This window comes from Echinops telfairi, unplaced genomic scaffold (assembly GCF_000313985.2).
Source record: "Echinops telfairi isolate 266 unplaced genomic scaffold, ASM31398v2 ScPeMD7_23;HRSCAF=83, whole genome shotgun sequence".
NCBI lineage: Eukaryota > Metazoa > Chordata > Mammalia > Afrosoricida > Tenrecidae > Echinops > Echinops telfairi.
In genome coordinates, this window is record NW_022103920.1 from 7460840 (window position 1) to 7483982 (window position 23143).

At 51.2% G+C, this 23143-nt stretch overlaps 2 protein-coding genes across 2 annotated transcripts in view; one reads left to right on the forward strand and one right to left on the reverse strand.

The window, feature by feature from the left end:
- Window positions 1-255: 255 nt before the first annotated feature.
- Window positions 256-13807, reverse strand: TMEM213 (transmembrane protein 213). The gene is made up of 3 exons (XM_004714044.2): window positions 13606-13807; window positions 2021-2092; window positions 256-876 (listed from the first exon to the last, which is right to left on the reverse strand). Exons 1-3 carry the CDS (start codon window positions 13709-13711, stop codon window positions 710-712), a joined length of 345 nt encoding a protein of 114 aa, XP_004714101.2. The 5' UTR covers window positions 13712-13807; the 3' UTR covers window positions 256-709.
- ATP6V0A4 (ATPase H+ transporting V0 subunit a4) overlaps window positions 13534-23143 on the forward strand; it is an 89252-nt gene continuing 79642 nt past the window's right edge. Inside the window, exon 1 of the mRNA XM_045288918.1 lies at window positions 13534-13801. The gene's annotated coding sequence lies outside the window, so the exon portion shown is untranslated. The remainder of the gene's footprint in view (window positions 13802-23143) is intronic.

Here is a 23143-nt window from a genome sequence, read left to right on the forward strand (position 1 = left end):
AGCCACACACAGGTGGGGTGCAGTCTCTGTCGTCAGCGCTCAGAACAGCACACCCCCTGCCTGTGCTGAGCCGTCCACAGGCCCCGCCGGAGGGCATTTATGGGATTCCAGCGTGCGCCCTGTTTCAGGTGCTGCTCAGTTTACCTGATGTGGGTAGGCTCAGGTATCCTCACAGGAGACAGGCATTGGTGCAGAAAGAAAGAGTCCTTTTTTCCCCTTGACCGACCCACCAGCCCCCAGCCCCAGGTGGTGGACACCACCCCTCCCCCCGCCCCCAACACACTCCCGGCAGTGTTCACAGCAAGGCCTCTGCCCCACGCTCACACGACAGCTGGGAGGATTGTAGTGTGCTGGGGAGCAGGGACTGGGCCGTGGGGTCAGTTCAACCTCCTGGAGACGAGGGAAGGGGCTCAGTGCAGTGATGGCTGTATCTGTTTCTAAGGCAAGGTTTTGGGTTTGGTGTCAAGTACACGGACTGAAATACTGAGCCATCTGTTTCTTGTGCACCCCTGGGTGCACGCCCTGGGGGCGGGGAAGGAGATGGAGGGGCGTGGGCCTTCCTCGAGGGGTCCCCCAGGAGCTCAAGGCTCAGTTCCCAGGAGCTCAGGGCTCAGTTCATTCCTTCTTAGCCCCCATCCCCGTCCTTCCTTCCTTTCTAAAGTAACAGAAGCTTAAAGTGGCAAGACTTCAAGGAGCAGAAGGCTGGGGCTCAGGCCAGGTCCTTGGGCCCATCCGGGCTCAGGGTCATCAGCTTGGCCACGCAGATCAGGATCAGCGTAAGGAACCAGAGGCTCCAGCCCACGGCGGCCGCGATCCAGCCCTGCTGGTCCACGCTCCCTCTGCAGCAGCGGTCGGCCAGAGGGCAGTAGTCAACGTCTGTGGGAGAGAGAAGGTATGGGTGACCCCGGCTGCCCCTGGGGGAACTAAAACCGTGGTCCTCGGTGCTGGTGCAGGGTGGCCTGGTGTGCAAGGCTTTCTTTACTGCTGTCTTATGGGAGCGGGGTGCCAGGCCTCTCTTTGGTGGTGCCCCTGAGTGGATTTAAACCCACAACTTCTCGACTAATAGCCAAGGGCAACCATCCGGGGATCTTTCAGGTGCTGTGAATGGTTGTGTGCTGGGCTAAGTGCTGGCACCACCTAAAAGAGGGGGGTTTGGGTTTAACTGGAAAGGGGGAGTTAGAGTCCACTCGGAGGTACCTCAAAAGAAAGGCCTGGCGATCTACTTCTGAAAAACCAGTCAACAGAAGCCCTTGGGGACACAGCTCAGCGCTGACACACCCTGGAAAGAGCTCGGAACCCCCACCACCGAGTTGATCTGCCTCCTCGTGATCCAGTAGGGCAGGGTAGAACTGTCCCTGTAACTGTTTGTGGGAGTACAAAGCCACATCTTTCTCCCGAGGGGTGGTTTTGAACCCAGGGAAGCGGGGCTGCTTTATGCAGCAGTGAGTTCCCCGCAGCGGGAAGCATTCTAGTGGAAGGTGAGCAGAAGGATGCAAAGGTTCCAAAGGAAGCGCCTGCCCTGGGCTAAAGTGGGATGCCTGCATCTCTGTGGCCTTCCCATGACAAGTGTCTGCAAGCATCCAGGGAGGGTTTGGATCAGCTTGTTCCCATAGTACTCCTGCCCCTCGCTCCACCCCCGCCCCCCGCCCCCCACCCAGCTAGAATCAGAATTTACAGTTCCACAAGATCCCCCGGGGTGGTTCTTGGGCACCTAATATCTCCTGGGCTCTGGAAGAACCACTGGGGGTCTGGTTACGGTGCAGCTTCTAGCTCAGTCTCTCTGGGCTGGGCATGGACAGGAATGAACAGACAGAGGGAGCAGGAAGGAAGCAGTCCCACTCCCTGACTCCATCTCGATCCGGTGAGGCCAAGGTCACTCTGACTCTCTGGGCCATAACAAAGCATGCAGCACAGGAGTGATCTGGGCTAGTACTGGCCACTGTCACCTGTCCCCTGACAAGCAAGGAGGCCCGGACCCCTCCCCGTCTGGTCATGGGGTCATGGGGCAAGGGGAGCTTACTGAGGCACTGCTGCAGGGTCCCAGGGTCTGGGTGGTGGGCCGCCAAGGCAGAGGCATTGCTGTTGCTTGCTCCTGGAAGAAAAGGCAGGAGACAGAGAGTTAGACAGTGGGTGTCAATGGGGGCGTTCTGAAGGCGACCATCACAGGAAGTTCTACTGTGGAGGAGTCCGTGGGAGATGCATGGGGCCAAGGGCATGCAGCCGCTAACCGAAAGGTTCGGGGCTGGGCCCACCAGAAGGTCCCTCGGAAAAACAGTGTTGCATCTATTTCTGAGAAAACAGCACTAAAACACTATGGAGTACAGCACTGATAGCAGAGTTAAAGAAAGAGAAACTGGCAGATGCTAGAAAGGGCATGGAGACACGAGGACCCTCAGCTACTGTTGAAAGCAGCGAGATGCTTCCTCAGACAACTGGGATTAGAAACACCCTGTGATCCAGCAATCCCTCTACTCGGTCTACTTCCCAAAGAAAGCAGACGCCAGCACCAGCTGATACAAACACCCCCATGTCCAGCGCAGCTGCAGTCACAACAGCTGAAAGATGGAGACAACCCAGATGCCCATGGGTGGGAGGGTGGATCCCTGAAGGTTGGTATGCACAGTGGTACACACAAGGGCATACTGTGCCACTCAGAAGAATGGAGACACATCGGTGAAATGCCTCATGACCTCCATGAGTCCAGGGAGTGTCACGCAGGGTGAAATCAGTCCATCACAAAGGGACACATTCTGTTATTAAAAATCAAAGAAAGGTCTCCACACTAAAAGAAATAGACTTAGGGCTGGTCTGAAGGTAGTGAGATCTCACAACGATTGCTTACAGTCAATTACTGGTCGACCTATTTGTCTACCCCCCCTCACTACTGCACTTGACTAGTCTTAAAAAAAAAAGGAAAAGAAGAAATAGACTTTGATGGTTACTAGGGATAGGATGATCGGAGTCCTGGTTGCCCAGTGGTTACATATTGGGCCGGCAGGGCAAAGTCAGCAGTTCAAAACCATCAACCCCTCTGCTGGAGAAAGAGGAGGCTTTCTACTCTTATAAAGAGTTACATTCTATCCGAAAGGAATTACTGAAAGCCCAATGGAGGGTGAGCATGATAATGGGATAGGAGGAAGGTGAAAGGAAATAGAGGAAAGAAATAGGAAGCAAAAACGATGTATAGAGGTATTACGATTTATAGAGGTATAGGCACGTGTATGTGTAAATATATTTATAATAAAAGGGATAGAGGCCAATGCACGTTTATTTATATGTTAAGTATTAAGATAGCAGACAGACTTTGGGTCTCTACTCAAAGCCTCCCTTAACACAAGAACACTTTGTTCTGATAAACTTGGCACTCTTTGATACTCACCTTCCCGACATGATCACTGAAGACAAAATGGGTGCATAAGCAAATGTGGTGAAGAGAGCAGATGGTGCCTGGCTATCAAAAGATATAGCATCTTGGGTCTTAAAGACTTGAAGTTAAACAAGCAGCCATCTAGCAGGGAAGCAACAAGCCCACATGGAAGAAGCACACCCGCTTGTGTGATCATGAGGTGTCGATGGGATCAGGTATCAAAAGATCCAAAACAAACAACTATATCGATGCAAACCAAGGAAGTTGGAGTGGAGACCCAAAGTCCATCTGTAGACAATTGGGTATCCCGCCACAGAAGGGTTATAAGGAGGGGATGATTCAACCAGGGTGCAGTATAGCACCAATGAGACACTCATCATTCCTCTAGTTCCCGAATGCTTCCCGTCCCCAACACCCCTACTACCAAGACCCAGTTCTACCTTACAAATCCAGCTGGACCAGAGTATACACATGGGTACAGAGAAGAGCTCTGGACCCATGGAATTCAGGACAGATAACCCCCTCAGAACAGTAGTGGGAGTAGCAATATCATGAGGGTAGGGGAATAGCTGGGAGGGGGAAGGGGGAGAAAGGGGGAACCCATCACAAGATTGAATATATAGCACCCCGCCCCTGAAGGGAATCAATAACAGAACTGGGTAAAGGGAGGCAATGGACAATGTAAGATACAAAATAGTAATAACCATATATAATTGATCAAGGATTCACCAGATGGGGAGGAGAAGGGAGGGGAGAAAAGAGGAGCTGATACCAAGGGCTCAAGTAGAACATGTTTTGGAAATGATGGCAACCTATGTACAAATATGCTTGATGTATGGAATGTAGTAAGAGCTGTAAAATGATTTTTAAAAAAGAAAGAGAAAAAACAAAGAGTCACCTTCTCAGAAACCCCCAGGGGCTGTTCTACCCTGTCCTGCAGGCTTGCCGTGAGTCACAATCGACGGGATGTGAGTGAGCAAGTGTGATGGGGGGGATGGGAGGGGCAGAATGGGAAATCAGAGGCTGGAGGGTTGGCAGGTGTAAAATTTGGAGAAGAGGGAGATGGGCCAACAGTGATGGAAGCAGGCACGCCCCTGGGAAGTGTGACGAGTTGTTGAGTACTGAATGATGATGTGACTGGTGAATCCACACTGAATTCACCCCAAAAAGCCAGCAAACCAGCAGGCCGACGGAGTGAATTCCACTGACAGCAGGGACGCCCTGTAAGTATAACCCACTGCCATGGACTTGATGCTGACTCCCGACGACGCTACAGGACAAGGTAGAACGTCTGTTGTGTGGGCTGCTGAGATTTTAACTCTTTTCAGGACTAGAAAGCTTCCTCTTTCTCCCTCGGACTGACTGGTGGTTTTGAACTGCTGACCTTGTGCTTCTGAGTCATAACAACCCTATAGGTCAGGGTCGAACCGGCCCTGTGGGTTTCCAAACTGCAACTCGTTTTTTTAAACAGTTTTATTGGCACGTAATTCACATATCATATAATTCAGTAGTCACATCACGTCAAGAAGAGTTGCACAATCACCACCATCAGTTTTAGAAAGCCTCTTCCTCCTGTGGAGCGGCTGGTGGTTTTGAACAGCTGACCTTGCAGCTAGCAGCCCAGTGCATAACCCACCACACAACTGGGTCTCCTCTCAACAAAAACCCCAAACTCACTGCCATTGAGTTGATTCTGACTCAGTGACCCCAGAGGTAGAACTTCCCTGGGGGTTTCTGAGATGGAAACTCTTCTCAGGAGTAGAAAACCTTTCTCCCACCAGGCGTCCTAGTTGGAGGGCTACCTGAGATTCATTGAGCAGCACCAGCATCCTGCTATGTTCACGCAGAGCTGCCTGCTCTCTGCCCTTCCCAGCGCAAGGGCCTGCTGCGAAGCTCTCCCAACATCCCACTTCAGCTGCTTCTGTGCCGACAGAAACGGCCTTTCTAGTTTATATTAAACAGCTGCCTAATCATCCAAGTTTTACCTCATAAGTATCTCCGATTCCCTCCAGACACTTGAATAAACAAACACTGAAATGCAACCTGGATGCTTTCTTTCTTTCTTTCGTCTGGGCTGTTCTGACCCAGGCAGGTAGTTATGAAAAGATAAAATCCCGCACGAGGAGCCAGGCTGGAGAGCAGGGTAGGTACCCCCAAGTCTAAACCCACTGCCGTAAAGTCGACTCCAGTTCACAGTGACCTCAGAGGGCAGTGCTGGCCCAAGGGTTTCCGGGGCTGCAAATCTTTGCAGAAGCAGACCGCCTCGCCTTTCTCAGAGAGTGAGTGTGTGTGTGTGTGTGTGTGTGTGTGTGTGTGTGTGTTGTTTGAACTGCTGCTCTTGTGCTCCAACCCGTGATGCACTGTGAGACCAGGTCTCATGCAGGAACCCAGCACCCAGGATTGCCTCCCTGGTTTGTAAGCAAGGCCTGGAGAGAAGCAGAGGCAGCTAGCAGGAAGTCCAGTTCTGTCTGAGGTTTTGTTTTTTTGGGTTTTTTTTGGTGGGGGTAGGGGTTGTAAAGAGGGAGCTATGGAGATCAGCCAGTTCTCAGGTTCAGAGACGAAATTGGTCTAAGTCTACAGGGCCAAGGCAGTTATCACTAGTTACCTGCAGTGGTTTAAATTATTAAAATGAACCTTTCAGTTTCTTGTCCTCTCAGCCACCTTTCAAGTGCTCCATTACACACATAAGGATCTCTGGTGGTGTAGTGGTTACTCATTGCACCACTGACCATAAGGTCAGCAGTTCGAAACCACCAGCTGCTCCGAGGGAAAAAGCTGAGGCTTTCTATTCCTGTAAAGAATTACAGTTTTGGAAACCCAAAGGGGCAGTTCCACCTCTCCTATATAGGGGCGCTATGAGCTAGAATGGGACTTGATGGCAGTGTTTTTTATTGTTTTTTATGAGCGCCACAAGTAGCTGGTGGCTACCATCTTGGCAGTACACACATGCTCAGAGAGAGTTAGATGGCATGGTGCCAATCTCAGTAGTGGGAGCCCTGGGCTGGGCTGCTGGTTGCAAGGTTGGCAGTTGCCGTGGGAATCCCGTGCAGGGTGCTGTGAATCAGAATCGACTTGGTGTCAGTGGACTTAGCTTTTTAGGGCTTTAATCTCAGTCCTGGAGTTTCTGGACGGTACAGTCAACATGCTTGGCTGCCCACTGAAAGGCTTAAGCACACCCAGAGGTGCCTTGGAAGAAAGGCCTGGTGATCTACTAGGAAAGAACCAGCTGCTGAGGACCCTAGGGAGCCCAGGTCTGCGAGCCAGGGGGTCCGGGTCGACCGGGCAGCTGCTGGATTTTAATCTAGGACAACCCAAACCCAAAGTTGGGTCTTCAAGACTCTCTCTCAGATGTCAATCCTACCCGAGGCACTCTAGAAGTTCAATATAATCCCGTTACAAAGACTGGCATCTTTTTTCAAAGAAATGAAAGAACTGGCAAAGAAGTCCTCAAGAGAAAGAAAATGGGGGGAGTGGGGCTTGTATTATGTGCCTTTAAAACTTATTATACAGCCACAGTTGTCCAAACAGCATGGTACTGGGATAATGATAGACACTCGGACCAATGGATAAGAACAGAAAATCCAGAAATAAAATCGGCAGCATACAGACAACCGATCTTTGATAACTGTCCAAAAAATATATATCAAATGGGAAGCGGATGCCCCTTTTTAATAAATGGTGCTGGAAAACCTGGATATTAACCTGCAGAAGAAGGAATCAAGACCCTTACCTCACTCCATACACAAGAACAAATTCAAGGTAGATCACAGACCTTGAGGTAAAACCCCAAACTGGATCATCAATGAAAAAATTGGAACAAAGTTAATAACCTTAGTACAGGGAATACATGGGCTACCAGCAATAAGGAAGTGTACGCACTCAAAGGAAGATAATATAGACATGTGTGACATACTAAAGATAAAACACCTGTGTGCATCGAAAAACTTCATCAAGAGAGTAATAAGAGCCTACAGACTGGGAAAAGATATTTAGCAGTGACATATCAGACAAAGGGCTTATCACTAAACTCTACAGAATCCTGCAAGCTTTCAATAAGAAGAAAATGTATTGCCCACTGACGAGGTGGGCAAAAGACTTGACCAGAAGATTCACAAGGGAGGAAACCCGAATGACCAATAAACACTTGAGAAAATGTTCCCGATCATTAGCCACCCGGGAAATGCAAATTAAAGTAACTATGAGATACCATCTAATACCCACAAAGATCGCCCAATTAAAAAAAATCAGAAAGCATCAAATGTTGGAGAGGCTGTGATGAGATAGGAACTCTCATTCACTGCTGGTGGGCTTGTAGATACGTACAGCCACTGTGGAAAGGGATTTGGAGATACCTAAAACAGATGGAAATCAAGTTACCTTATGACCCAGCGATTCTACTACTGGGCATAGACCCAGAAGAAATAAGAAACAGAACGCAACCAGATATCTGCATGCCAATGTTCATCACAATCGCAAAGAATTGGAAACAGCCTAAATTTCCATCAATAGACAAATGGATTTTAAAAATTCTGGTATATGCACACAATGGAGTACTACGCATCCCTAAAAAGCAGTGATGAAAAGGTGAAGCACCTCGTCTCGTGGAAAGACTTGGAGGATGCTATGCTGAGTGAAGTTAGCCAAGTACAAAAGGACAAGTACAGCGTGAGTCCACTCAGGTAAGTTCAAACACAGAATGGGCACAGGGGGAAATGTACATATCACACAGTTCCCAGGGTGAGGACCAGGTACTCTGGCATGAGCCAGACTGAACCCAATGATGTACGCGTCATCAAAAAATGAAAAAGAAAAAAAACACAGAAGATGCAGATAGTGCCTGTGCAAAAAGACATCCCCCCCTCCCCCACCCCACACACACAAGGGGTGGGAGAAGAAAAAAGACAGCAATGGGAGATCAATCACTAATCCACCCAAGGGGAGGGTATTGTTTATGTCTCTACAGGAAAGGGAGAGAGAGAGTAGAGCTCACTGCGGTTCACCAGTCTTTGAGGACAATGTTCCTGCTCGGAGCAGCATGTTCACAGAGAGGACTTAAGGGCCAACCCCAGCTGGAGACGTAACGTCCCCTCCCTAGATGACAGTGCTACAGAGGGCAGTACTGAAGATACAGTTCGGGAGTGCAGCCAATCTGATGCACCCACATGGGGCAAACCAAGAGGGGAGTGCAACAGACTAGCAATGGGAGCAAAGTCCCTGAGGAATCCGATTGTAGACTTCTGACCAGAGGGCAGTGCCTGGTACCTCATCTGAACTGGTTGGGGTTACTCACAAGGGGGCCACACTGAAAGTCTAGAGGTGCAGTGGGGTTGGGGTGGTAATAGTCCGCTCCATCCCTGATGGCAGTAAGAGCAAAGGGGTCTTGTAGAAGGTGTGTCACTTGGTCACGCATGCTGAGGACTAAAAGTGCTGGCTGTTAGGTCAGTGGGTCCTGGGTTATGGATCCCTGAAAGAAGAGGGGATTGGACTGATGGATTATAATAGGTCCTGCTCGCTACTTAATAGAGAGATACTCATCTGCTCTGGGTCAGGATACCAGTTAGGCTCGGAACTATTTGTATGGTCGTTTTTTTCCCCCCTTCCTTTTGTTTTTGTTTTTGGTGTCTATCTGTACAAGATAGGAGGACAAACAATCCTAAGGAGACAGCGATGGGACTTACGAGGTGGGATTTGGGGAGATGGGAGGGCAGAAGGCAGGGGGAGGGGACCGGTGAGCCAGTAACGACAGGGGCTGGGGAATAGCAAGGGTTCTAATATTTACAGTGAGGCGGGTGTAGCGTTCCTGATCTTGTTTGATCAATTGAAATGTATCCAAGAGAAATTATGAGAGGTGATCGGTGGGTAAACATGATAGTGGGGCAGAAGGAAAGTAAAAAAGGAGAAGAGGAAAGAAAAAGAAATGGAAAATTATATATATATAGGTATGTATATATGTAAATACATACTACATAAAGATATGGGTATTTGTATGCATATGTATATATGTAAATACATCAAGGAAACAGATGGACTTTGGGCCTCTACTTAAATCTTATTTCAGTACAAGAACGGTTTGTTCTAACAATGTGGCAGTGTGTGATACTCACCTTCCCAACACAACCGCTGAACACAAATGGGTACATAAGCAAATGTGAAGAAAGCTGATGGTGCCTGGCTATTAAAAGATATAGCATCTGGGGTCTTAAAGGCTTGAAGTTAAACAAGCGACCATCTAGCAGGAAGAAGCACACCGCATGTGTGATCACAAGGCGTCAATGGGAATAGGTATCAGAAGTTCAAAAACAAACAATCAAATTGATGTGAAGGAGCGTAGACTAAGTAGAGACCCACCTGTAAGATAACTAGATAGTCTCTCACAGAAGGGCCCCATGGAAGGACGGCATATCCAGAGTGTGGTATAACACTGATGAGACACATTATTATCCTCTAGTTGTTTAACATTTCCTCCCCTTACTATCATGGTCTTTCTTTTACCTAATTAATCTTGTTAGACCTGCATATGTTCATTTGTCTAATTAAGTTCATTCGATGCATGAAAGCCAAGATAGATAACTCTTCAGAAACAGTAAAGGGAGTACCTGAGGGTACGTGGAGAAGGTGGGGGAGTAGCGCAGGGGAAGGGGAAGATGATCACAATGATGACTGTATAACCCCACTCAGGGGAGCAAACAACAGAATTGTAGGTGAACGGATACATTGGATGGTGTGAGATACAGCCGGAAAAAATAATAACAGTAGTGATAATAATATATAATATAATAAGGGTTCCTGGGGGGTAGGGAGGGGAGAAAGGGGAGCTGACATCAGAGTTCAAGAAGAAAGAAAATGATTTGAAACGGATCGTGGCAGCAATTGTACAATTATGCTTGATTGATCTAATTGAATTATGGATTGTTCTAATATCGGTGAGAGCTCCCAATAGAATGATTGACAACAACAAAGGACTTTCTGGACCCCTGCTTCCCTGGGGACCCAGGACACAGCCCAAGATGACTAGGCCAAGCTAGTGGCATGATGTGGGAGTGCTCAAGACCGTGCTGAAGGTCAGGGCGTCCTTCACAGGCACTCGCCACAGAGCTGGACGGGACCAGCATCTCCATCTCCCTGGGCCAAAGCCACGCCCTGGCTGTTCAGACCAGTTTCACGGCAAGCCACCCCCCCCTCCCACCACTCCAAAGTCCTGCGGTCACCCTGATGCAATCAGCCTGTTACTGTGAATTATTGACAGCCAGACGGGGCCCAGCAAAGCTATTTATTTGCTTTGCGGACATCAACTTTTCCACATTTGCATTTTCCTTCTAGCTCAAATAACTTCCTTGGCCATGGTGGGAGGCTTCACCTCCGGGCAATGACTGCTCCCGGGAGCCAGCAAGTTGAAAAGCACCTGGTTCAATGGATACTAGCTGGCATGGGTGTAGAGGAGTCTGGTGGCGCGGAGGTTAAGCACTCTACCGCAAACCTAAAGGTTGACAATTTACCCTGGGGTGGGGGGGCGGTGTCTGCATGCGGCAGAAAGAACTGGGGTTCTTGCTAATCCCTGCCAAGAAGACATTGGGGTGGGTTGGCTCTGTCTCACAGGGGTCATGGCCAGGAAAGACCCAAACTCATTGCCACCCTCTAGGACAGGGTAGAACTGTCCCCCTGGATTTCTGAGACTGTGACTCTTTACGGGAGTAGAAAGTCAGCGTAACGTGTAGGTGCTGTGCCACCAGGGCTTCTGTTAGGAGTTGATAACAGCACCGGCTTCAACCGCGTGAGGAGCCCGTCTTCAGAGGTCGGACGCCATCCAGCGCCATCCAGTTTATGTGGTTCAAACGGAAAAGTCCGGCTGCAAATCCCTGAGACTCCCAGCATCAGCTCGGCTCTTGGCCGGGGCAGCTGAGGCCCAGCCAACACCTGCCTATCAGTGGCTGCGGCATGGAATGTCTAGACTGAGTCAGACCAGGAAGAAAGGCCTGCCTGCCCATTTATTTCAGGACACCAGCCAATGACACGCGCTGAATGCCAATGGTCCAATCCAAACCTGACTGTGGGGGCAGCACAGGACTGGGTAGCATCTTGTGTGTGTGCACAGGGATGCCGTGGGTCCAGCACCTGACAAAGCCTCTTCCAGCATCAGCAGAGCTAGCCGGGGCTCAGCTGGGTGGGATCCCTTCCGAAGCAGAGACTGCTGTGAAGACCCAGCATTTCTGTGCCGTTAAAGCTCTGGAGTTTCTGAACAAAAAGGGAGCCCACCCTGTGGGTGGGCATTGGGCTGCTAACTGCAAAGTCGGCGGTTCGAACCCCCCAGCTGCTTCAGGGGAGGAAGATGAGGCTGTCTGCTTCTGTAAAGATTTGCCGCCTCAGAAATCCACAGGGGGCAGTCCTGCTCTGTCCTGTGAGGTCGCTGTGGGGCACAGTGGCCTCGGTGGCAGTGAGACCACAAGCAAGGCTCTCAGAGGGTGGGGCAGGAGATAAACAGAGGGATCCAAACTCTCACACCAGGCACGGGGGTGGGGCAGGGCCATTGGCAAGAAAACAGGGTTTGAACCTCACCTGTTAGCCTCCTGTGTTTACCGTGGGGTGCTTTAGGGTTTGGTTGCTTTATTTCCCCAACAGTTATATTGGCATGCAATCGACATGTCCCATAATTCAATAGTGCAATCATTCGATCATATCACTCACCCCCACATCAGTTTTAGAGCATCCCCCCCACTTCCCATGATTAAATCATCTTTAAAATGAGTTATGCAATCACAATCCGTTCTAGTGCTCCCTCCCCCTCCCGTCTCCATTCTTTCCTCCCCAAATCTTCTTTCCTTCCCCATCATCCACCCCCCACCCCCGATATCCCTGTCTCCCCTGTATCCGTTATTCTCATTATTTATCCACTCCCCCTGTGCTTCACAGCTGGGAGACCCAACAGAAAACTAGACGACAACACTACACGAAGGTGGCAAGGATAAAGACATCCTATACAGACAAAGTGACAAATAGTGCATGCGAAGGAAAAGACCCCCAACAACATTCAGAAAGCCCGGGAGAAACACCTGTTGTGGTGCTCTGGGGCCATGGGCTGGTGCCTCCTTCTGCCACCCCAGCAGCCCCAGTTTTATGACGCTGCTCTGTCAATAAGGAAAGGCGCGCTGGCGGCACCCCACGTGAGCCCTCGGCTGCTAACCGAAAGGGCAGAGGTTCCAACCCACCAGCTGCCCCCCGGAAGAGAGATGAGGCCGTCTGCATCTGCAAGGGTTTGCAGGCTCGGAAACCTGTGGGGCAGTACCCCCCTGTCCTGCGGGGTCACTGAAGGAGCCCTGGTGGCAGAGTGGTTGCTGAGGGCAAGGTCTGCTGTTTGGAACCACCAGCTGCTCCAAGGGAGACAGTGGGGCTTCTCCAGCCCCTTAAAGAGTTACAGGCTGGGGCAGTCCTACCCTGTCCTACAGGGCTGCTGTGAGTCGGCGGCATCGATTTGACAACGGCGAGTTTCTTGGTTTTTTATAGAGCGCATGTGATTCATAATAGATAGTGCACAGCAGCCAGACGGGGGACACTGGGGCACAGAGAGGTCAAGCGATTTACCCAGGGTCACACAGCTTGGAAGCCATGCAGCCGGCACTGAGTTGAGGGTCCAGAGCCCCACGCTGATTGGCCGTGTGAGCCTGCCCCCGGCTGTGGCTCTGGGAGAAACTTTAAGGACAGAGGGGCAGGTCCAAGTGAGGGTGGGGGAGGGAGGTCTAGAGAGCCCCTGCTGAGCGCAGCCCCTGCTATGCACAGGTCTGGGGGTGGGCTGCGGCGGGGGGCCTGTCTAGTTGAGGACGATGCCCACAGCCTGCAGAACCCCCAACTCCCAGAAGGAGAAAGCAGGGGCCAGGATGAGACCCCGTGCGCTCCAAGGGCAATGTCGGCACCAGTGCTCTGGCAACGTGTGGGCTGAGGCTCAAGGGGGTGAAGGGCAGAGGCAGCTGGTGGGCTTGGGGGATGGGACAGCAAGGAGCATGGGAGGAGGGATGGGCTGGGGGCAGAGAGCAGGAGCTGGGGGAGGCTGCTGACCAAGCTGCCCTTTGCCCCTCTCCCCTTGGGGCCAGCGCGCAGAAGGGACGGCTGATCTGTCTTGGGTGAATGAGAGCGGCCACCCACCCACCCCACCATCCTGTTTCCTCTTTCCCTGGGGGAGGAGACCTGCCCCTCCACCCCTCCCTCCCCTTTCTCAGCCGGCTTGGGAAGAAAGCCCACAACCCTACCTGCCAAGCCAGCTGAGCAGGAGGAGAGGAAGACGAGGCTGAGGGTCAGAGTGGCCCGGGTCCTGTGGGAGAGGGAGAGCAAGAGGGAGAGGGCTGTCCACGCCATCTCCGAGAGGTGAGCGAGTGCCGTCTGTCCTGTGGACGCCCGTGCCCCGTGCCCCGGCAGCAGCTGGAACAGAGCTGTCTCTGGGCTCAGGTGAGTGTCACCGCTCTGTGCCTGGGGGAAACCGAGAGGGGGTGGAGCAAAAGCAACCTGGCTGTCACACCTTGCTCTCACCTGTCTAGGAGGAAACCTGGGCTCTGTTGGCTGGGCCAGGAGGCGGGGAGGACTGATCTTAGTTCTTCCTTTGAGCTGGAGGGCAGAAGAGGAGGGGTGGGGGAGAGGGGACCCCGCCTTGTGGGCTCCTGCAGGTGGCCCCCTCTCTGCGAGCTGACCAGATACAGGGCAACGTCTCAGGAAGGGTCTGGGAGGGAGGACTTTGGGGCTTTGGGTAAGGTGACCAGATTTTAACATTGGTAAAGCGGGACAAAAGCGGGACACCATGGATAAAACTCATATCCTGGCGAAATAGCCGCATGGCAGCCGAAAACCGCATACCCTAGCTTGTCGTGCATTCTTTCCAAAAATCGAGACTTTCTTAAAACACCGCAGGATGCGTGAAAATTGTTAAAAAGCGGGACATCTGGTCAGCTTAGTTGGGGCTGAGCAGAGAGCGGCAGCCTCTGCAGGTTGCCTGGTGGGAAGAGGGGGGTTGAGCTGAACCCTGGAGGCTGGGGGAGTGGGAGACTTGTAGTGAGAAGGTGCAGGTGGCCAAGGCCAGAGGCCAGGTAAGGCTCACAAGTCCCATGAGTGCCGACTGCTGACTGCCTGGGGGTCCTGAATGGGGGGGTCTGGCTGGGGGAAGGGCGAGATCAAAGGTGGGAAGCTAAGGAGGCTTTGGAAAGCTTCCGAGTCATGACTGCCTTTCTCCTGAAACACACCCTGACTGCTCAAGAGTAGGCGGCAGCATGCTGGGCAGCCTGGACCCAGATGTGGGAGAGATATGGCCCTGCCCAGGAGTCGCACAGGCCAGCAGGAAGACCAGGCAGCCAGAAAACCTGTGACCACAGCAGGCGCTGCCTTCCCACCAGTCCCACCAGTCCCCCATGGGGCAAGCGGTCAGCACACTCACCACGGACCCCAAAGGCTGGAGGTTGGAGTCCACCTAGAGGTGTTCAGAAGAAAGGCCTGGCAAGCCTCTTCCCCAAAGATTGAGCACCCTGTGGGGGCACAGTCCTCCTCTGACCCCCACACAGATCACACACAGCGCCGTCAACTTTACAGGTCAGCATACGTGGGGCACACTGACTCAGAGCAACCGTGCAGGACAGAGCAGAGCTGCCCCTGTGGGTTTCCGAGGCTGTGGATCTCGGTGAGCGCGGCAGCCTCCTCTTTCTCCTGCAGAGCGGCTGGTGGGTTCAAACCACCAACCTTGCCATAAGCAGCCTGGCACTGCACCAGTTGCACCACCAAGGCGCCTTTCTGATGTCAAACCCACTGCCATTGAGTTGGCTGCAACTCACTGGGATCCTGTGTAGGGTCTTTATGGAAGCAGGCGGATTCAGGAGGATCCAAACCCCTGATCTCTAGGATAGCAAATCGATGCTTGCACCGGGGTTCGTGTGTGTGTGTGTGTGTGTGTGTGTGTGTGTGTGTGTGTGTAGCATCTCTCTCTATATTCTGGGAGAAAGACCGGGCTTTCTACCTCTGTAAGCAGTTGCAGTCTTGGAAACCCACAGGGAGTTGCTGTGGGTCAGCCCTTACTCGATGGCAGTGAGTTGTGTTTGTTTGTTTGTTTGATACATACTCTGTCTCTCTCTATCATACTGGGGAGCCCTGCTGGTGGAGCAGTTATGTGCTGGGCTGCTAACCACCAGGTCAGCAGTTCTAAACCACCAGCGGTTCTGTGGGAGAGAGATGGGGTTTTAGGAATTCCCATTAGGAATTGCAGTCTCAGAAACTCACAGGGGAAGTTCTACCCCGTCCTATAGGGTCCTTATGGGTCAGCATCTAGTTGCTGGCAATGGGTTTTTGTTATATATTTATATCTGCATTTATGTCTATATCTGGGCTTCAAAACACCTGTGGGACAATGACTTTACAGACGCTTTTCCTTGGCATTCACTTGGCTGGCCCTTCCTGTGCATGTGCCCCCCTCCCCCACCCCCACCAAACCTTTCATGGCGGCCCTGCAGGTGGAAGATTCTGTGCTTCTGACTCACAAACCCCATCCATTCCTTGACCTCGACGGCACTGTTCCTTTCCCTGGAAAAGCCTGCCAACTGCATGTTGTGGCTTGCTTGTTGTTGGGCTGCCATTGCCCAACATTGGGTTCTGGAAGAAAGGCACCCTGGTGGTGCAGCTGGTTAAGCACCGGGCTGCTAATGTCAAGGTTGGCGGTTTGAACCCACCAGCCACTCTGCAGGAGAAAGAGGAGGCTGCTGCACCCACCGAGATCCACAGCCTCGGAAACCCACAGGGGCAGCTCTACTCTGTCCTGCACGGTTGCTCTGAGTCAGTGTGTCCCACGTATGTTGACCTGTAAATTTGACGAGGCCATTTGGCTCAGTGACGTCGAGTGTGTGAGAGATGACACGTGCCCGTTCCAAGCTGCAGGGAGGACCCTGGAACCTCAGGCGTGCCCAGGGAAGGGGAGTGTGTTGTAACTGGCCAGTGGCTAATGGTGGCCTGGTCGCTGTGGTTTGGGCTCTGGGTGCTGTAGGAAGTACCCTCAGGCTGTCCGTACAGAGGAACTGTATGGCCCTCACTTTTCTCATCACCCCAACACATGAGTCCCGGGGGGTTGTGCAGCAGTCCCTGTTTAGGGGGTTCAGGCCAGGGAGGGGGAGGACAGGTCAATAGTGATAGCACAATAGGATATTTAGGTCATGGAGAGGTCTCTACAAAGAATAAGACTCTCAGTGACTCTCTAGGACAGAGTGAGCTGATGAGACCCTCGATCTTCACAGGAAGAGAGACCCTGTTCTTTCTCCCTTGGAGCGGCTGGTGACTTCAAACTGCTGACCTTGCAGTTAGCAGCCCATTGTGTAGCCGCCGGTGCCACTGTAACGATAGGAGTTAGGATTTATAGCACATGTCTTTTCAGGAAACTCTTCAGTCCCCAGCGTCCACCCCCACAGGAAACATTGCCCATGCCTCCCTTCACCTATGGTCCCCCAAAGTAGCTTTCTTGTTTCTTATTTGTGCTTCACACTGGAGCACCAAAATCAAGGATAATTGTCTGCTTTAGGGCCAGTGGTCCATCCCAAACCTTCCGCACCGGAACGCACGTAACCTGAATAACCAGAATGACCTTTAAACCCCCAAACCCCACTGTTGCCAAGTAGGTTCCGGCCGTTAACGACCCCGGGGGGACAGAGCCGGACTTCCGCCCTTCCTGGGGTCTCTGAGTCGGTTGTCTCTACTGAAGCCTCATCCTTCTCCAACGGGGCTCTTGGTGGGCTTGAACCACTGGCCTTTAGATGAGTAGCCTAGTGCTTTCCCCAGTGCGTCAGCAAGAGTCCTGGAAACTGCTGTGAATGGGAAGACCCTCACAGGCCACCCGCAGAAGGAACGACAGGAAGAAGGACCCATTGTGAAAACGGATGCCTTTGCACGTGTGGGTTCATTCCGTTCTGCCTGAATCAGGCGAGATTTCAGGAAGCACCTCGACAAAACCAAACTCCCTGCGGTGGAGTGAACTCCCATGCATAGCGACGACGACGGGGCAGGACGGGGCAGGACGGCCCCTGTGCGTTTCTGAGCCTGTGACTCTTGACAGGAGTAGAAAGCCCTGTCTGTCTCCCAAGGAGTGGCTGGTGGTTTTGAACTTCAGAACTTGCAGCTCGCAGCCCATCTGTAACCACGACACCACCAGGGCTCCTTTCTCAGGAAACTTACCTACATTTAATTGAGCAAGATGAGATGCGTTCAAAATGAATGAGGGGAGGAACGAGGCAAGGATGTCCTGGCAGGAGATGTACGACTTGGACTCAGCCAGCGGGGGATGGGAGCCCACAGGGCGGCTAAGCTTCCCAGTAGGCCCTGTGAAAAGGGAAACCCGATCTCCTCATGATCTGGGGGCTCTCGGAAGACGCAAGAACAACAGCAGCAGAAGTGCAACCAACCAGGGAGGCCTTTCTTCCTCTGACCCCCACAGAGGAGTAACTGCCTAACATGTCTCTCGGGCATCTCCCGCCCAGAGAAGCTGGCAGTGAGCCTCAAGGGTCAGGGCGGCCTTGGCACAGGGACCAGAGAGAAGTGGCTCAGGGAGACTTGGGACCTGACGAAAATGCTGCAAGTCCGAGCAGCGGGAAGCCACCAAATGCTGTGAAGCGGGGTCGTTATTTCAAATGCAAAATTAAATGCATTCCAAACGTTTCCACAAAAGCCATTGAACATAGGATGTTGGGCACCTTAGAAGACATTTGATGGGACAGAACATGACCTGCCCAGTCCTGAGAGCCCTGCTGGACCGTTTGAAGTGGCCTCTTCAGGTTTGTGGTTGGGTGGTTGGAACCGCTCCCACGGACCTGAGCTGACAGCGTCGGATTTCACTGCTGCGTCTCCCTCCTCTTCTTTTTCTTCTCATCATTAGTTCTATTAATTTCTTTACTGGTGCTTTTGTTGGTTGAGTTTCTTTAAAGAGCCCTGGTGATGTGACCGGGTAAGTGTAGGACCACGAACTGAAAGGTTGCAGGTTCAAACCCCCGGCTGCTCTGTGGGAAGACATGGAGGCTATCTGCTCCTGTAGAGATTGGCAGTCTGTTTAAGGAAGGGGTGGCGGGGCTAACTTGTATTTATTAAGTTGAGTTGTCAGCCTCAGTCTCTGTGAAGGTGAGATGTAGTCAATTACTTAATATGGCCTGCCCTGATCCTGTGTGTGATGCATGGTAAACGGTGGCCTCTACACCCGTGTCTGTTTTGGACGGAGTGCTCTGCTACAGGATTCGGGTGGGATGTATCCTTAGTCTCTATCTTACTAGAGAGTGTGACTTAAATTGTCACCCTTTGTTTCCTTGGGGACATGGCCTACGGAAACCACAGCTTCCTCAAAGCCCTTTCTCAGGGTATAAAAGTCGTCTTGGAAGCAGAGAATCCCCGGACCATGAGAAGAAGAACCAGCTGCAGAGCACATCCTAGCCCTGCCCGAGGTGCCGCAGGCGGAGGCCAGAGGCTGTGGGGCCGAGACCGTAGGGCCGAGCAAAGGAGCTAGGCCCAGTTCCGAGGCTGAGGCAAGGAGACCATGAGACGGAGCCGAGGAGCAGCTTAGACTAGGGCATTGTGAGGGCAGCCGCAGGCTGACGTCCTGGACCATGAAGGCAGAAGTCAAGGGATCACATGACCGGAGACTGGCGGCTGGGGAGTGGCGAGAGACTTGGCTACTGAATGAGGAGAGGTGCTGTGGACCAATGCTGTCATTCCTGCCTATTGACCCTGACTTGTGATAGCCCGTGAACTTCTCTAAGAAGCCCCCTTGATTCCTAGGATTGTCTATGCAATGAATCATCGAACCCAGCACAACAAGGAAATAGACTGTGCTGGCAACGTTCCCGCTTGGAGCAGCTTGCGCCCAGAGATGGCTGCAGGGCCGGCCTCACCTGGAGAAGTGGGTTCCTCTCCTAGGTGACAGCACTGCAGAAGACAGCCCTGGAGATACAGCTCGGGGAGAGCGGCCGGTCTGACCCACCCACCTGGGGCCAAACGAAGATGGGAGCACAGCAGATGAGTCCTGTGTGCGAAACCAGGTAGTCCCCGAAGAACCCTGAGCGTAGACTTCTGACTCGGGGGGCCAGCACTTGGCATCCCTTCTGTTCCGGATGTGGGTTACTCACAAGGGGGCCACAATGAAAGACTAAGGGTGGGGGGACTAGACCCTCTATCCCTGACTATGGGAATAGCAACCTGGGCTTAGAGCAGCGGTTCTCAACCTCTGGGTCGCGACCCCTTTAGGGGTCAAATGACCCTTTCACAGGGATCTCCTGATTCATAACAGTAGCAACATGACAGTGATGAAGTAGCAACGACAATAATGTTATGGTTGGGGGTCACCACCACATGAGGAACTGTATGAAAGGGTCGCGGCGGCATGAGGAAGGTTGAGCACCACTGACACAGAGGTTGCTTGCCTTTGGGACCCGATTGCTGAAGACTAAAAGGGTGTTTGTGTTGTTAGGTAAGCGGGACCCAGGATAGGTAACCCTGAAAGAAATGGGGACTGGAGTGGCAGTTTATAACACGTCCTTTTCCGTCTTTAAACAGGGATGTATTTATCTGCTCTATATCATGGTGCTTGTCAGCCTTGTGACTACCTGTATGCTTTTTTGGGTGTTTATCATACAAGTAATCCAGGGGAGGCAACCTTACAGAGACACTGACTGGATCAGTGGCTCCTGGGGGCACGCGAGGGGAGAAGTGGGGAGGGAGCAGAGTGGGGAGCCAATAACGACAGGTATAAGAGAATAGCAAGTGTTCTAAAATGGACGGTGAGGAGTGTGTAGCTTTTCCTGTCCTATTTGAACAATTGAATTGTATCTGAGAAGAATTATTGAAAGGTGAATGCTGGGTAAACGTAACAGTGAGAATATATATACATTTGTGTGTTAGTCTGGGTTGATTAGAGAAACAAATCCAGGACACTCATATGTGTGTAAGAGAGAACTTTATATCAACGAGCAGTTGGATATTAAGAAAACTTCCCAGCCCAGTCCAGATCAAATCCTTAAGTCCGATATTAGCCCATATGTCCAATACTAGTCCACAAATTCCTCTTTAGACTCACGCAGCCATGCAATAATGCCGAACGCAGGAAGATCACAGGTCAGTGGGTGGAAAGTCTTGTAGCTCCAGTGGCGGTGGAAGGATCTCAGCACTGGTGTGGGTTTCCACTTGGCTCCTCCGGCTCCAGGATTCTGGGTACATCAGTGTGTCTCCATGTGGCTTGTCAACAGGAATGTCTCGCAGGGAGACAAAGCAGAGTCTGTCTGTGTCCCACCTCCCATGAGCTATTTATCTCCTTAGCACCTCCAAATGAGGTCATCAAACTGCAACCAGATAGACAGGCTCAACTCCACCCCTTCACTCTTAATAGTCTCAAATTGACACCAGATTATGTAACTACCACAAGTTGTTTGTAGATATATATATAAAACAAGGAAGAAGATGGACTTTGGGCCTTTACTTAAATCTTACCTCCATTCTAATAGTGTGGCAGTGTATGCTGCTCACCTTCCTGACATGATCGCTGAAGACAAAATGAATGCATAAGCAAATGTGGTGAAGAAGGCTGATGGTGCCCCGCTATTAAAAGATATAATGCCTGGGGTCTTAAAGGCTTATACTTAAACAAGTGGCCATCTAGCAGGGAAGCAACAAAACCCACATGGAAGAAGCATGTGAGGTGTCCACTGGGAGAGGTATCAGAGGTTCAGAAGTTCAAAAACACACAACCATCTCGATGTGAAGGGGTGTAGATACAATGGAGACCCCAAATCCACCTCCAAGAAAATTGGATGGTCTCTCTCAGAAGGACCACACAAAACGGATAATGAAGCCAGGGTGCGGTATGGCACCAATGAACCACATAACTATCCTCTAGTTCTTTAATATTTCCTCCCCTTCCTAGTAAAGTTTTAATGTGTTTTACTGCATTAATCATGTTAGAGTTGCATATGTTCATTTGTATATTTAAGATCTCTCGGTACATAAAAGTCAAAATAGATGACCCCTCAGAGACAGAAACAGGAGTAATGGTTCCCTGAGGGTACAGGAAGAAGTGGGGCGGGGGGAGGGAAAAGGGGGAGCTGATGGTATGATGGTTGTATAACCCCACACAATGGGATTGAACAGAACCGTATGTGAACAGATGTATTGGAATTTGTAAGATATGTCAATAAAACTATTTCATGTATATGTATAGACAGTGCCATAGAAGGTATTGAGTCAGCATAGAAAGATGGAGGGTGGAGGCGTGTCTGACCTCTGCTTCTTGGCCAAGGGGAAGCCAGAGCTCAGAGGCAGCCTCCTTGGCGTTTTTTGCAGCAGGAAACGTCTTGTTGCCATAAAGCCAGTTCCCATCGTGGGTGACCCTGTGTTTGTCAGAGTCGAACCACGCTCCATTGGGTTTTCAAATGCTCTTCTGGCAGCCCATGGCACCTTCGATCCTCTTTGCCGGCACCGTCATCCACAGGCATTAGCTCCATTCTTCCTTGTTCAGTGTCTGGCTTTCCTATGCGGGTGAGGCAGCCGACAGTACCAGGGCTCCGGTCAGGTTCACCTTAGTCCTCACCGCAACATCTTTGCTCGTTAACATTGGAAAGAGATCTTTTGCAGCAGGTTGCTGGACTGCTGCATCTGTGGGTGTTGATTGTGGATCGAATTAAAATGAATGAATGTCTTGACAACTTCAATCTTTTCTTTATTTATCACGATGCTGCTTCTTGGTCGTGTTGTGAGAGATTTTTTTTTTCCCCTTCTCTCTTTCTGTTTTTGGTAACACCCTGTAATTTGATTTGGGATTGCTTGGGATTAGCTGTTGGCAGGCCAAACAAAAGACTGAGTCTCATCAAGAGATGAAATAACTTGTGGTCAAGTAGGATGAGCTTAATCGATAACTCATTGATTGCCAAAGGATGGGCCGCTGGCATTTATTTTACCTTATGATCGATATGATTCACTTTTATGAGCTCTTTGTACCAGGTCTTCCCGGGGCCGCTCCACGGTCAGAGATCCCCTTCTCAGGGACCTGCTGGGGTTTACTTTGGAGAGTGTACCAGGAAGCTACTTAGCTCAGAGGTAGACGCTCTGTGGGAAGTTTCTCAAGTTTTTTCTCTCTCCCGTGGTTAAGATAGGTATCTGATGACAGATACTTAAAACAAAACAAACCCCCCCCACCAAAACAAAAAAACCAAAGCCAAAAAGGCCGAGGGGAAGAAACAAGCAAGGGAACCAAAAGGGGAAAACAGCCTGCAACTTTATCTGTTGATGAGATTTCATCAGAAAAAGAACAGGAGGGTGCAGAGTGATGTTTTATCCTAAAAGATTGCAGCCACCCTTCTGCGGCTCACAAGGCAGCCTCCGGCTATCGTGTTGTGAGTAGGTCTCCGTATGATGGTAGAATGACTCCCTAGGATTTCCTAGGCTGTAACCCTCGCAGGACCAGATGGTCACGTCTTTCTCCCAAGGAGCTCCCAGGTGCATTCAAATAGCTGACCTTGTGGTCAGTAACTGACACTTTGCCTTTGCTTATCCATTTGATGCAGATGAGCTCCTCTGTCTTGTCCAACTCAGGTGTGGGGTCACAGGTCTTGAACTTGGAATTTTGGAACCAGTTGATCCAAAATCCATTCGGAGGAGAATTGTGGCCTGAATGCGCTTTCATGTGTGGCGAGGGGACTTGGTCAGGACCTTTCTTCCCAAAGCAAGTCCGTCTCAGGAGGTTCCTGGTGGGTCGGAAGCCTCCTCACCAGGGCCGGAGGAGGGGCTTAACCTTCCTCACAG